Raw genomic sequence first — 14,913 nt, 5'->3', positions numbered from 1 at the left:
GTAGGCGAGGGGAAATATATAGGGTGGGTGAGGAGAGGATATTTAATGGTCGACGTCGATGATATGTGTGTGAAAAGTTTAGAGTGGAGACGTGGGCCTAATTGTCCACACATATGGGGAAATTGTTGACGTGGATACTTTATTTGCCATGAGTGCGACTTGTGGTTAGCGTTGTTCTAGGTTCTTGTAGGAGTTTCTAGATTTGGAGTCCCACTTCTGCCACGATTTTACCACATCAATTCGACACGTACACATTATTTTCAATTATTGTTCTTTGTTCTTCTAGCCGGGCTGATTTTGGTCCTCTAGTGACTGGTTTAGCACTTCTGGAGGGGAAAGAGTTCATCTCGGTTTTCAATTTGCTTTGTATAATGGACCTGTCCCAATATTATTTCAATTTCACTTTGATAATAAATTACATATGTCAATATATATAAGTATATATAGTATTTCGCATTAGGTATCTTACCTTAACATTAGGGTTAAAACATAAAAATTAAAAAATATAATTAATTTTAGTTAAAACATTTTATTACTCTTGTATTTACATAAGAGGTTACAACAGGAAAATCGCATGTGAATGAAAAAAGTTAAATTATAAAAAGATACATAGTTACATAAATATTTTATTGTTTAGCAAGTATATGTTTATATCTAAAACAATCAAGAATCAAGAATGGTAAAAGTTAACTTTTAAAAATAAAATATTGAAACTACAGATATCAGAAACGATTACAGGAGGTTTTTCACAAGGGGAAGAAGAAGAGTTTCGATACAGATGAAGAGATGAGAGGGACGACCCTTGGATTTCTTCTCTTGGAAGTACAAATGACACTAATTAAGACTTTAAAGTCTCACTTACACGGAAGCCACAAAGGTCAGGGGCACATGCTTCCTTTCGCCCTAGCTAGGGGCGTTTTTGTCAATTCCAGATTATTAGCACCTTCTAAAATAGCCTCCACAAATCAACAATTTTCCTTACCACACCCAACCATATTCCAAGTTCATCCTCACCATTGATCACTATCATCCACAATCAACAGTTCAGAATCGGACACCTGTTTTATCATTTCCTTGTCCATTAAGTTTGCTTGATGAACAAACCTAGATCAAAGTATAAATGTAATAGTTAGTAACACTTTTATTTTTAATGAGAATTCTAAATATTCAAGGAATTTTTATCTCATTCAATTAATATGGTATCAGAGCAAATCTGAATTTTTCTCTTTTGGGTAAGCATAAATGGTTGCCCCCATAATCAATATTGGCAGCCCCTATCATCTTCCTCCGAATGAAACTCCGGCCCTATCCCTCGTTTCACAGGAACTCTCCGGATCTAATTACCACCAATGGTCTCGGGCTGTCAAGGTTGCTCTTATGTCCAAAAACAAGTTTGCGTTTGTTGACGGAACTATCAAGGCACCGGCTTTGGATGACCCAATGTACAACCAATAGGAGAGGTGCAACAATATGGTTATCTCATGGATAAACCATGTTATCTCGCCCTCCATTGCTCGAAGTGTTATGTGGCTGGAGAAAGCAGAGCAGATATGGGCCGATCTGAAGGAAATAGAAACAGGGGAAATCCTTTCAGAACCAACCAACCCAAGGCCAACTCAGCAGTTAATCAGGGCGGAGACAACGGGGACTCGGGTGAAGAGGACAATAGGTAGGCAAACGTAGAACCGTTCACTCTAACCAAAGACCAGTATCAAACGCTAGTCGCCTTATTGCCACTGAGCCATACAGGAAAGGCCCCAGCCTCAGGCAGCAGCGTCAACACCTTTGTCAATGGAGACAGTTCTGGTAAACCCCTAAACCCTAACCTTGCTCCATCATGTTGGATAATAGACACTGGGGCCACGGTCCACATCATTTGTGACACAAAACTATATACCTCATGCACCAAAATAGACAAATGTTGGGTAAATCTGCCTAATGGTGAGAGGGTAAAGGCAGAACATGTTGGCACTGTGGTTCTAAGCCCACAACTCACTTTGCAAAATGTTTTATGCATACGTGCTTTCGATTACAACCTCATATCAACTAGCAAATTACTTGATACCGGTGAATTATGCATCGTGATAACTGGGTCTGTGTGTGTAATACAGGACACAACAAGTGGGAAGAGGATTGGCTTGGCTAGGGAACATGAAGGCCTCTACTATTTAGATTATCCATTGCCTAGTAGTCTTTGTTCTGTTTTTTCAATTAAAGCAAATGTATGGCATCAACATTTTGGCCATCCCTCTTACGAGAGGATGAAGGGCCTCAACCTACCTTGTAATGACTTTGATTCATCTAAAGCAATGCCATGTGACATTTGTCAAAGAGCTAAACAGAAAAAGACTCCATTTTCAAACAGCCATAGCATAGCAAAACAATGCTTTGACTTAATACACGTAGACATATGGGGTCCGGCAACAGAATCACATTCTAGTAAGCGTTATTTCCTAACCATACTTGATGACCATAGCAGGTATACATGGGTAACACTAATGCAAACGAAAGGGGAAGCAAGCACAACATTACAACAGTTCTGCATATATGTTAAACGACAATTTGGCAAAGATGTAAAGGTGGTTAGAACGGACAATGGCCCTGAGTTCATCATGAAGGATTTCTATAACACAAATGGAATCATACATCAGACATCATGCCCAGAAACACCACAACAGAACGGAAGAGTGGAAAGAAAGCATCTAGACATTATGAATACTAAGAGGGCCCTCATGTTTCAAAGTTCGTTGCCCAAAGAATTCTGGCCAGAGGCTGTTAGTCACGCAGTCTATCTCATAAATAGGTTGCCTTCGGCACCAATCCTAGGGCAGACACCTTATCAAAGGGTGTATGGAGAGAAAAGCAACATAGAAGACCTCAAAGTGTTTGGGTGCTTAGCCTATGCATCATCATTGGACAGACACAAGAGCAAATTTACAGAAAGGGCAATCAAATGCGTGTTCATGGGATACAAACTTAGCACAAAGGGTTTCAGACTCTTAAATTTAAACACTAACATGTTCTTCTTTTCCAGGCATGTCAAGTTTTTTGAGCAATGCTTTCCTTTTTCGGAAACCAATCCAGGAGCAAAGAATTTTTACAGTGAAGAAGAGCTAGACTCCTTGCACATTACAACCATAACAGACGATGAGGATGAGACCTCAGACACCGATGTAGATACCCATTTTGTCCGAAAAATCCGGTAGCGACAACCGAGACACAAACAGAAATACAAGACATCATGCAGCATGTAGACGCAACACAAACAGAAAATCATGAATTCACAGAAGCACACTTCACAAATGATCAGACAGCCAGAGAGAGGCCACAAAGAACCAAACGAACACCAACTTATCTCAGGGATTATCACTTAGCTTTAATACAAGGTTTGTCATTGCCCTGTCTCACTAATTCCCCGCATGACCTTTCAAAGCACCTTTCATATGAGAAACTTTCCCCAGCGAAGAGAGTTTTCTCTCTTAACCTTGTCTGTCACAAAGAACCTGCAACATACCAAGAAGCAAAATTAGATCACAGTTGGGTCAAAGCCATGGAAAATGAGCTCGCGGCTCTAGAAGCAAATCGAATATGGAGTCTAGTCACCTTACCTGAAGGAAAGCGACCCATAGGGTGCAGATGGGTTTATAAAGTCAAGCATAAGGCAGACGGAAGCATCTCAAGGTACAAGGCTAGGCTCGTGGAAAAAGGGTATACTTAGCAGGAGGGAGTTGACTTCACAGCTACTTTCGCACCTGTTGCAAAGTTTACAACAATTAGAATGCTTCTAACCTTGGCTATAAACAAAGATTGGCACATACACCAGCTAGATATTGACAACGCTTACTTACACGGCGATCTAAGTGAAGACTCCTACATGGCCCTGCCTCCAGGGATTGAACCACAACATGGCAAACAAGTCTGTAAGCTCAATAAGGCTCTATATGGGCTTCGGCAAGCTGGACGATAGTGGAACGCCAAGCTCACGGCGACCATCAAACAAATGGGTTTTACCCAATCCATAGCCGACCCTTCCTTATTTACCAAAATGAAGGCAGGACACACGACCGCCATCTTGGTATATGTTGATGATGTCATATTGGCAGGAAGTGACATGCATGGGATTTCCGCGGTCAAGGGGCACCTGAACGACACCTTCAGCATCAAGGATATGGGCACCATCCATTACTTCCTTGGCTTCGAATTTTCTCGCAGCAAGCATGGCCTCCACATGTCACAAAGGAAATACACGTTAGAGCTGTTACAAGAAATGGGGTTCGTCGACTGTAAACCAGCCTCGTCCCCGGCATTACCAAATCACAAAGCCAGTCAAAATGTGACATTATTACCAAATTACTTTATCTTACACATACAAGACCAGACCTTTCCTTCATAGTAAACCAGCTATCACAACACCTTGTACAGCCAACAACAGAAGACCAAAATAGAGCTCAGAGGGTGTTATGTTACCTTAAGGGGACGGTTGGCCTAGGTCTTTTCTTTCCGGTCATCAACGATCTCCAGCTACAAGCTTTTACGGACTCTGACTGGGGGAATTGCACAGAATCCCGAAGATCGGTGACTGGGTATGCGGTTTTCCTCGGATCCGCCTTGATCTCATGGAGATCAAAGAAACAAAACACAGTATCACGTTCCTCATCGGAAGCAGAGTACCGCGCCATGGCCTCCACTTCTTGCGAGCTTCATTGGCTCACAAATCTCCTTCGAGATCTTCACTCACCACCGGACGCCGCCTCCCTTCTCTTCTGTGACAACATATCGGCCATGCATATAGCCCAGAATCCCATTTTCCACGAGAGAACAAAACATATAGACATCGATTGTCATGTTGTCCGCGAAAGAGTTCAAGCCGGCCTCATCCGCCTCATGCCCATCCCGTCGGCCTTACAGCTCGCCGATTTGTTTACTAAGGCGCAATACTCACCACAGCTAAGATTTCTCTTGAGTAAACTAGGCTTGAAGAACCAGTATCAAGTCTAGTTTGAGGGGGGATATTGAAACTACAGATATCAGAAACGATTACATGAGGTTTTTCACAAGGGGAAGAAGAAGAGTTTCGATACAGATGAAGAGAGGAGAGGGACGACCCTTGGATTTCTTCTCTTGGAAGTACAAATGACACTAATTAAGACTTTAAAGTCTTACTTACACGGAAGCCACAAAGGTCAGGGGCACATGCGTCCTTTTGCCCTAGCTAGGGGCGTTGTTGTCAATTCCGGATTATTAGCACCTTCCAGAATAGCCTCCACAAATCAACAATGTTCCTTACCACACCCAACCATATTCCAAGCTCATCCTCACCATTGATCACTATCATCCACGATCAACGGTTCAGAATCGGACACCTGTTTTATCCTTTCCTTGTCCATTAAGTTTGCTTGATGAACAAACCTAGATCAAAGTATAAATGTAATAGTTAGTAACACTTTTATTTTTAATGAGAATTCTAAATATTCAAGGAATTTTTACCTCATTCAATTAATATAAAACTTAAGTATTGTTTGATAAAACTAAAAATTAAGTACTGAAAAAATAAATTTAAATTTTAAGTGCTGAAAATATTGAATGATATAACTTATAAAATTATTAGTTGATAATATTTAACTTAAAGTGTTAAGTTAAATTATCAAAATAAGTGATATTTAACTTAATTAGCTAATTTAAGTGGCGGAGAAACAACCGTTATCAAACGCACTTAAATTAAATAAGTATTTAACATTTCAATTCAAGTGATTAAATTGGTTATAAAACAATATTTTATTAAAACAATGAAGAATGCATAATAATGGTATACTAAGCATTAAATCTATCATATAATATTGAGCATCACTTTTTCATAAAGGATCATAAAGTTACAAAAATAAAAGCAAACGGTTATTAAGCTATTAAACCTATGTACAACTTCATTCTCCTACTAAACTAGAACACTACAGAAAGCTAAAATATCACACTTCATGTTAGATATTTTTTACTAGAATCGGATAAACCATATTAAACACACAAATTTGTACTTGAAATCAAAGGCACTTACTTTCTCTAGCCGACTCTTAAATGGTTTTTTTTTATCCTGCTTCAACAATTTACAGCATACATTGTCAAACCCTTGTCGTAGATTTCCATGTTTGGAGGAGCGTTTGAGAATGCAACCGATTAAACAAATCGAAGGAACAATAGTTTGAGCGTGGAATGGGAAAAAAGGTCTTGATTTCAGTGGCTAAGAGTTATGAGTGTTCCGCAAATAAAGTTTAGGGGGAAAAGCTCCTACTCAAATAATCAATTACAATTAACAGTGATGATTATGGGTACTATTGTAATTTAAATTTAAATTTTCTATTTTTATTACTTAATCATTATAACTGGATGTCAAATGGCGACTGTCGAAATCAATAATTGCAACTAGAAAATATACTTTCAAACCAATCTGGTTACAATTTTTCCTTAGGATAACGCTGACATCAAATGGGTTGTCGTGGAACGTATGACATAATGCCTCAACCTCGCCTAGGGATCCTCTAGAGTTAAAATCCTCTAGAGTTGGTGGAGTTGTAATCATCTCGACCATTAATTGCAAAATGAATGGATGAGATTTGATTGATCAATAAATGACTAATTAAATATTAAAATTTATCAATTAAATCTCATCCATTAATTTTGCAATTAATGGTCGAGATGATTACAACTCCACCAACTCTAGAGGATTTTTAACTCTAGAGGATCCCTACACCCTCAACCTCAAACCAAATCATGCCCCCATCAAGTAGAGAAGGCTCCATTCCCCAGACAAGCAAATAATTATTCAAACTGAGGTCAACAAACTTTTGAAGGCAAAGTTCATTAATCTGTTTGTTACCCTGAATGGTAAGCCAGTGTGGTACTCGTAAAAAAATCGAATGGAAACTATCATATATATATATCTAATATGGAAGATGTCATTCCAAGTGTGCTAAATAGGTTATTGATGGATATCAAAAGACTTATATCCACTGCTTTGATATGTATATCTTTCTTGAGGTACTTGATTTTATTTATGCTATCTAATTATATAATTATAAATGGCATTAATCTTTAAAGTATTCTAAATTATTTTTATTTGTACAAATGATAGGCTATTGATTCTATTGCTTTAGAAACTGACAATCGTTTTCTAGAATTAACTTCAGAATTACTTTTGTGCATACCGTGTTTTGATCTTTCAAATTTATTCGATCAGTTTGATTATGAGATGCTACTTTTGTCTTGATAAGTTATATTCAAATGATTTTTCTAATCGTGAGATAACTGAGTTTAACTATGAACTTAGTCTCTACATTCATGATATGAGATTAAATGAAACATTCTCTAATCTTCGTGATATTGGTGAGCTTGCAAAAATGATGGTGGAAAGGCAATATCACATTTTTTTCGTCTAGTGTATATATTTACTTATAGAGTTGCCATTAGTCTTACTTATTGCAACATCTACTAGTGAAAGATATTTTTCTCCACTGAATATTATTAAGACATAATTACGCAACCGTATGGAAGATAATTAACTCGCAAGTTGTTTTTTGTGTTACATTGAGAATATTACTTTTAACTGTGTTAAGATGGAGTCATTTTGCAACTCGAAGACTATGTTTGACACCTATCGATAGTTCATCTACTGTCAAAAGATAGGCATATTAATCGATAATATAGTATATGTAAAAACTACTTTTTAGCATTTTTCTATAGTACTAAAATCTCAGAGATAAGGTGAAAAAATACCTCTAATGTGGATAGTCGTGAGCAATTTTTTTTCATAACGTCTAAAGTACAATTTGTCCTTAAGTTGGCAAGTTGGATCAATTTTAGACGTCATTATAAAATACAGATATTTCATTATTTTAAAATCTAAAACTCACAAGGTGCCTTGGGAAGTGCGTGCTGCGTGGTTTGATTGCTTGTTCCATCTTCAACATATGCGTGTGGTCATCTCTCACATTTATCGCGAAGGAAATCGAGTTGCCGATACCTTAGCGAAGCACGGAGCGACTATTCCTAATTTGGTTTGGTGGAATACTTCTCCATCGTTTTGTAATTCTTTCATTTATGAGGATTGTAGTTCGGTTGGACAATTTAGAATTTAGTTTTACTCTATTATCCTCTTTCTGTTTCTTTATTCCTTTGTATATTCTTCGTTTGCTTTTTAATAATATTCGGGTCCGGGTTTGGGTTATTTGGCTGGGGGTGCCGATCTAGTCGGGATGTCCGGCCTTTCCCTAAACCATCACTCTATTTTCACTGAAAAATATTAATTGGTTCTAAAGAAATTTATATTTTTTAGTTAATAAAAGAATTGGAGAATAATATTTTTCAATTTGAAGAAATATTTAATTTTTTTTTTTCTAACTTGTACAAAGTATAATATAGTTTGTTGGTTTTTTCGAGTTTATTAATTATGTTTGTTATATGTTAAGGTAAATTTAGTTTTCATTCAACATTAGAAGTAAAATTGTATCATTTTATGTGTTAACGTTCGTTTATCGTTGAGATTATTTTTACATCTTATCCTAAAAATTTATATAGTTTTGATTTTAATTTTATATATACATCAATATAAATTTATATAAGATAGGACTAAACTTTACTACTCCAAGTCTGAAATCCAGTCGTACTAATTCCGATAAATGTGTTTAGTCATTAAAGGAGAAATGAAATTAGATGATTCCAAATGAATTTAAGTTTTCGTGGAACATTGAGTTATAATTAGAGAAAGTTAGGCTTGTTATGATGTACAAAATAGGTGGCTAAAGTTAGTCAATTTGCTTGTAAATCAAACTGATTATCAATTAGAATGTTATGATTATATTATCAAGCAAATAACATCCACAGTACTGTATGAAAATTCCAAAAGAAGAGTTTATAAAGTATACATTACATGTGTGAACAGTGTGAATCCTGACCAGAAAGAAGTATCAAACTTGATCCTATTTACATGTGTATTAATACAGATGAAAATTTCAAATTAGATCAGATGAAAGCTCCACCCTTAACATACTCTGTGAATGCAAGAGCAACAAGTCCCAACATAGCAAATCTGCCGTTCCAAAGCTCAGCATCAGACGTCATAAACCCATCCGACTTAGATTCAACACTAACTCCTTTCAACAGTGGTATCAATGATGCAAGTGAGAGCAACACACTCGATCCTACGAACCATGTGATTCCACCATCTGATACTTGACTCAACAAATCATGACCGTTGGCTAGTTCAACTGCAACTGCAGCTACAAAGCCTAACATAGCCAATCTGCCGTTGATCCTCTCCGGAGCAGGCCCACTAAATGCCAATATGTCTGAGAACTTTGTAGGACTAGATTTCAATTTGGGTGGTGTGGCAACAGATTCTAATGGCTTCTGCTTCATGACATTTTCCTTCTCTTTTTGGTCTCCCTGCATATCAAAATAGCAAATTCAATTAAGCATCATTAACGTAAACTCTCGAAATAACTGATTATGAAATTGAAATATGATGAAGCTCAAAGTTACCTCAGCCATGCATCTGACAGGAGTAGAAAATCTAACAATTCTGTGTCTGGAAGGGGTTGCAAGGAATTGAGTAACACTAGCTCTGTTAGATACGGTGCGCAAAACTGGGTTGCACAGTAGAGAAGTAGTAGCTCCGGCCATTGTATTCAACGACTGAATTTAATGCTCAAGCTGTCGAAGGGATTGAAAATGTAATGTGAGCTAATTAGTAATTACTTGAACTTTCTAATTTGAGATGCTAACTATGAAGAGGTGAGGGAGAATATAATATATATATAGGGTGGGTGAGAGCAGATGATAATTTATGGTCGACGTTGATGATATTAAGTGAAAAAGTTAAGAGTGGAGACGTGGGCGTAATTGTCCACACAAATGGGGAAATTGTTGACGTGGATACTTTACTTGCCATCACTGCTGCCACTTGTGGTTATGGGACTTTCTAGATATTGAGTCCAAACCAACGAAAACCACATAAATTGGAAACGTCACAGTTTACCAATTACTGTGCACATTGTTCTTCCAGCAGGCTCGAGAAATTTCTTGGGAGAAAATTATATCCATAGGACAAAGTTTTTAAAAAAAAACCCTTGTTTATCACACTTTGAGACATTGTGATGTATTTTTTTTATAATAAAATGGTATTTATGTTTTCAATGTTAAAAAGAAAAAAAAGTTGATACTGTTTGATGCGGTCGAACAATTTAATAAGTTCTATTGAGTTTTATAGTATTAGATTTTTGGATAGGATACTAAAATAGTTATAAGGTTTTGGAAAGTACAAATTTAGGTTCTGTTTTTAAAATAGTATCAATATAGTTTTAACGTTTAGAACATAACATCAATTTAAACTTAATGTTTACAACATAACATCAATTTAGAAATTACTAATAGGACGTGACACATCATCCGTTAAGTCTGTCAACTCAGCACACGTCAGATAAGGTGCCAAAATAAACCTAATGTTTGTAAAGAGTATCAATTTAGGCCTCACCTACAAAAGAGCACCAATATAAGTTTAACGTTTACAAAATGCTCAAATGCTCGTTACGGCGCAGTAATGAATAATTAATTTATAAAAAAAACATATTATTAACTTTGGTTGGGAAACAACCCCTTCGAGAAACAAAATTTCCAACCGGTAATTTTTTATAAAAACTAATCCAAACAATGGATTCATCCGTTTTATTTTATAAAAAGATTATTATCATATAAAAGTATTAATTTTTTTTTAATGAATATGGTCTAATTTTTTTATTTAGCACAAGGTTCAAAAAATGATTAAGACGGCCACTTCCGTCATCTCTTGACAGTGCAGATCAATATACTCAACATCAAGCCTCTTTAGACTAGCTTCACAGCATTCTCGAGGAAGCTGCTTTCAGGCCTCATAACTAATGTGAAACATTCAATTTTTTTACAGAATCAAAGAACCTATTTTTTTCTTTTGTTGAATTACAGAGAATAATCAGAAGTTGCAACGTTCCTTCTAACAACTAAATATCATTTTATAAACCATATATTATTCATCACTTTGCCTGTATAGCAAGCAGATAAATCTTTCTCTGTTACACCAACACGACTTACAAACAACACATTCATTGCCTCAATTAATTGTATTAAAAAGGCAGAAATTTCAACTTTTTACAGTTCTTTCACAGAAGATATATATTTTTATGATTTTGAAGGGGTATTTGCAAGCTTCCAGGAATACTGAGCTAGTAAAGGCGAAAGTTCCCTTGAGCCCCAAACTTCGTTGATATTCACAGCATCCGAAATTTCCTTTACCTCTTCTTTTGCAAGCTTTACAGCCACGGATTTGATATTGTTATCAAGGTTCTTAATTTTGGTTGTTATGAAGTTTTACAGCCCTCGTTCCCAAGCGAGCCGTAATAAAAAATGCAAGCCCTACAACTCAGCCAGGAAGGTCGTACAGATGCCTAAATCTACCGCTTACCCGCCTATCCACCTGTCAGAATTGTCCTAAAAGACCCCACCAGCCACACAGGGCCGGCCCTGGGTTTTGAAATGAGGGGCGCCCGCTCAGAACCCATAATATTAAGGATCCAAAAAAATATTTTTATATTGTACATATAAAAATGAGATGAATATGAAAGATAAAATTCGATTGGTTCAGTTGGTATAAACAAGGGGCTTGTGATTCTAATTTAGTGGTGGGTGAGAGGTTTGAATCTCCTTTTCTCTATTTTTATTATTATCAAATATTTTTTTCATTCCTATCTCATTTTATCATTATCATTTTTTTTTTGTTTCCTTAAATTGTAATTCTAATTTAGCTTGAGATTGAAACCTTCTCCTCCCCCATTTCTATTATTATCAAATATTTTTTCCCTTCCCACCCCATTTTATCACTATTATTTTTTGTTTCCTTCAATCAAAATTATCAATTTATGTATTCAATAAGAAAAATAACCATTTATTTTTTTCCAATTTTTTTTATCATCGCATTTCATTTTTTTTTCTTAAATTTAATTGTCAATATACATATTCAATATGAAAAAAAAATATTTATAGCAAAAAATATAATTAAATCTTGAACTTTGACTGTTTTAAGGATTAAGCTTCTGCCTATATTTATTTACTTCTTTCAATTTTACATGATATAGATACTTGTTATTTTAGTACATAAATAATTCTAGTTAGTATACTAGCTACTACTGCACTACTAATTTAGCTTTTATATGGAAAATATTGCAATTTTAAATAACGTTTACGAGTTGGTGCAATTTTAAGTCTAGTTGATTTAAAATGAGTTTTTTCATTAACATGAAATGTGCAACTTCAAACCATATTGAATGACCAGAACGGTGGAGGTTTGAGCGAAGATAGAACAAGAAATTACACATAAAAAAACCTCATTTTTGTCAATTAAGTTTGAAACTGTACCAATAGATAAACGTTAGATTTAAAATTGCAATATTTTATGCATGAATGCTAATTGCTCTCTCCTAATAACCATATGACTAAATTTGTATCTTATCCCTTGTAATAATAAAAAAATTCATCTAATATAAATTATCACACATTTCACCGAAAATGTCAATGGTAATATAGTTTTAATATAATACAAAGTAATGTAGAAATATGATATTTCCGACAGAATTCGCTGGTAACAATCCGTAGCAATTATTTTCTCTGAATTCCCTGGTAAATATCCGTAGTAATTATTTTCACCGGCGGAAATCCGCTGGAACAAATTGGTCGGTGTCTAAATATACCGACGGAATTCTACGGAGCAGCGGCCCTTCTACCGGCGGATGGAGTTCGATGGTAATCCCTTGGACATTCGAATTTCCAACGGCAATTGTACCTTACCGACGGAATTTTCCGCTGGTAATTGCTGAATTTCTTGTAGTGTTCCACCCCTCATAGTCCCGGTCCTTCTGATTCTCCCGACACTTCTCGAATGATCGCTTGATCCTCTTTTATTAGATTCATGCTCTCATTTGTCTCCCTTTCTTAAAAAGAGTAGAATCCCAAACCACTTGTGTGATAGTTAAGAGACGGATTTCACTACACCATAAAACCCCTAATCAAACTCAATTTAAATTTATTAACAAATTTGTAATTGTTGGGGGCTATTTAAATTTTTTTGTGTTTTAGCATAGGTTATAATTTTTACTCTATAGTTATTTTATTTTAATTAAATTCATTTTGCAATAAAATAAAAATGTGATAAAAAAAAGAAAATAATATCAAAAGATTATTATAAAAAGAAATCAGAAATAAAAAGAAAAGAAAAAGAAATAATAAAAATCAGGGGCAAATTTATACTATTTTTCAGTAACCTGTCCAACAACTTCGACAATGAAAACGGATCTCGAAACAGCAAGATATCAGACAGTAATTATTATTTTCAGAAAGTTCGAGTGTTGGTCCCGTGTAATTAGTTCCAAGGGGGGGTTAGGAACTAATGTAACTTTTTCGCTTAATTATGTTGACTTAATTTAATTCTTTAAATTACTTTACTCAGTTTTGGTCAGCAAGGCCGAGCAAGACGTAAGACAGCTTTAGTCAGAGGCTGACTAGAACCGTTTTACTTGTGAGTTGGGAATTTACACTTAAGGTTAGCTTCCAACTCAACACTCTGATTACTCAATGTCAGCTTATACAATTTATATCCTGAGTAATTTAAGCAAGCAACACATACATATATATATTGAGAGAAAGAGTTAGAAATTACTCAGCAGACTTATCCTGGTTCGGCCTCACCGCCTACGTCCAGTCCCCAGAATCCTTTCGGGCTTTTTCAATCCAATACTTAGCTCTTTAAAGGTAGAGCACAAACCGTTTACAAGCAGTTGAGTATGCAAGAGTACCTTCCTCTATTCGTCTACTCAACCCTATTAAGTGCTATAACCAAACACTCAGATTTTCTCTACCGCTGAGTACTAAAACCGAGTACTCATCACCACTCTCTCAATTTTTTCAATTGATACAAATTTGTTCTTTCTAGATGAAGAACACTTTAGATGAATACAAATTCAATCTAGACTTTTACACAGAAATAAGATTTGGGTGTAAGTATTTGCTTTTTCTTGTTTGTATGTGCTTGTATGTATGCTTTTCTCTTTTTGTATTTAGGCAAAGGATCCAAGTGAAGAACTTGTCCTTTTATAGTGAATTCTGAGGCTTCAATTATTTGAATTCGGATGTATCCGTTGAATTCAAACGGTCTTCTTGCGTCATTCACTGGTCAGCATACAGTTTTACAGGCCAATCCTGTCGTCTAAATTTAGCAGGCGTCAGGCTTGTCTTCTTCCGCCAGGTTCGTCTTCTAGCGCCAGTTTCGTCTTTTAGCCAGAGGCCAGTTGACCCATGCATCTCGAAACTGTCTCCTTGCGTAATTCCAAAGCTTCTGAATTGGCGCAGATCTCTATCGGATCTTGTCTTTTATTTAACGGATCATTGGCGATGTCTTGATGAACACTCAGCTTGACTTAATAGACGTTGCCGTCGATCTTTATCTTTGGCGAGACTAAGTCATGTTCTACTCAGCTTCTTCGATCAGCTTCGTCTTCAAGCGTCTGTTCTGAAGAAGACTTTTCTTCTATTATGCTTAGTCGTGTTCTACTCAGCTTCTGTAGCACATGCTGACTTCGTCATGTCTTACTTTTTATTTCTGTTCTCATTTATAATTATACTCAACATTGAACAACCACATTAGTACAATTAAATCAAAGCACTTAAATTTAATTGTCTTAATCATGGATTAACTTAAATAATTTTGTCAAATTAAAATCATGTGGAAAGGTGTTTCAACAAACTCTCCCATTTTGATGTTGGCAAAAATATTTAATTATGGAACTCAGCATCGACGTTCCCCATGATTGATTTATCTTTTATTCTTCTGAAGTTACTCCCTCG

The 14,913-nt window shown here is 35.9% G+C and overlaps 1 protein-coding gene across 1 annotated transcript; it reads right to left on the bottom strand.

Moving 5' to 3' along the window:
- Positions 1–8,874: 8,874 nt before the first annotated feature.
- On the bottom strand, positions 8,875–9,797 carry LOC136219674 (early light-induced protein 1, chloroplastic-like). Its single transcript, XM_066007163.1, has 2 exons — positions 9,529–9,797; positions 8,875–9,432 (listed from the first exon to the last, which is right to left on the bottom strand). Exons 1-2 carry the CDS (start codon positions 9,667–9,669, stop codon positions 9,010–9,012), a joined length of 564 nt encoding a protein of 187 aa, XP_065863235.1. The 5' UTR covers positions 9,670–9,797; the 3' UTR covers positions 8,875–9,009.
- Positions 9,798–14,913: the final 5,116 nt, after the last annotated feature.

Source organism: Euphorbia lathyris, chromosome 2 (assembly GCF_963576675.1).
Source record: "Euphorbia lathyris chromosome 2, ddEupLath1.1, whole genome shotgun sequence".
Classification (NCBI taxonomy): domain Eukaryota; kingdom Viridiplantae; phylum Streptophyta; class Magnoliopsida; order Malpighiales; family Euphorbiaceae; genus Euphorbia; species Euphorbia lathyris.
Note: the sequence above shows the minus strand (reverse complement) of the source record. Positions and strands in the feature narration are given on the sequence as shown.

Bases quoted from the DNA above. Each gene is read 5' to 3' on its own strand.
- LOC136219674 (XM_066007163.1), bottom strand. From the start codon at position 9,669: ATGGCCGGAGCTACTACTTCTCTACTGTGCAACCCAGTTTTGCGCACC. The intron at 9,433-9,528 runs GTAACTTTGAGC...TTTGATATGCAG, and splicing joins CTGTCAGATGCATGGCTGAG to GGAGACCAAAAAGAGAAGGA.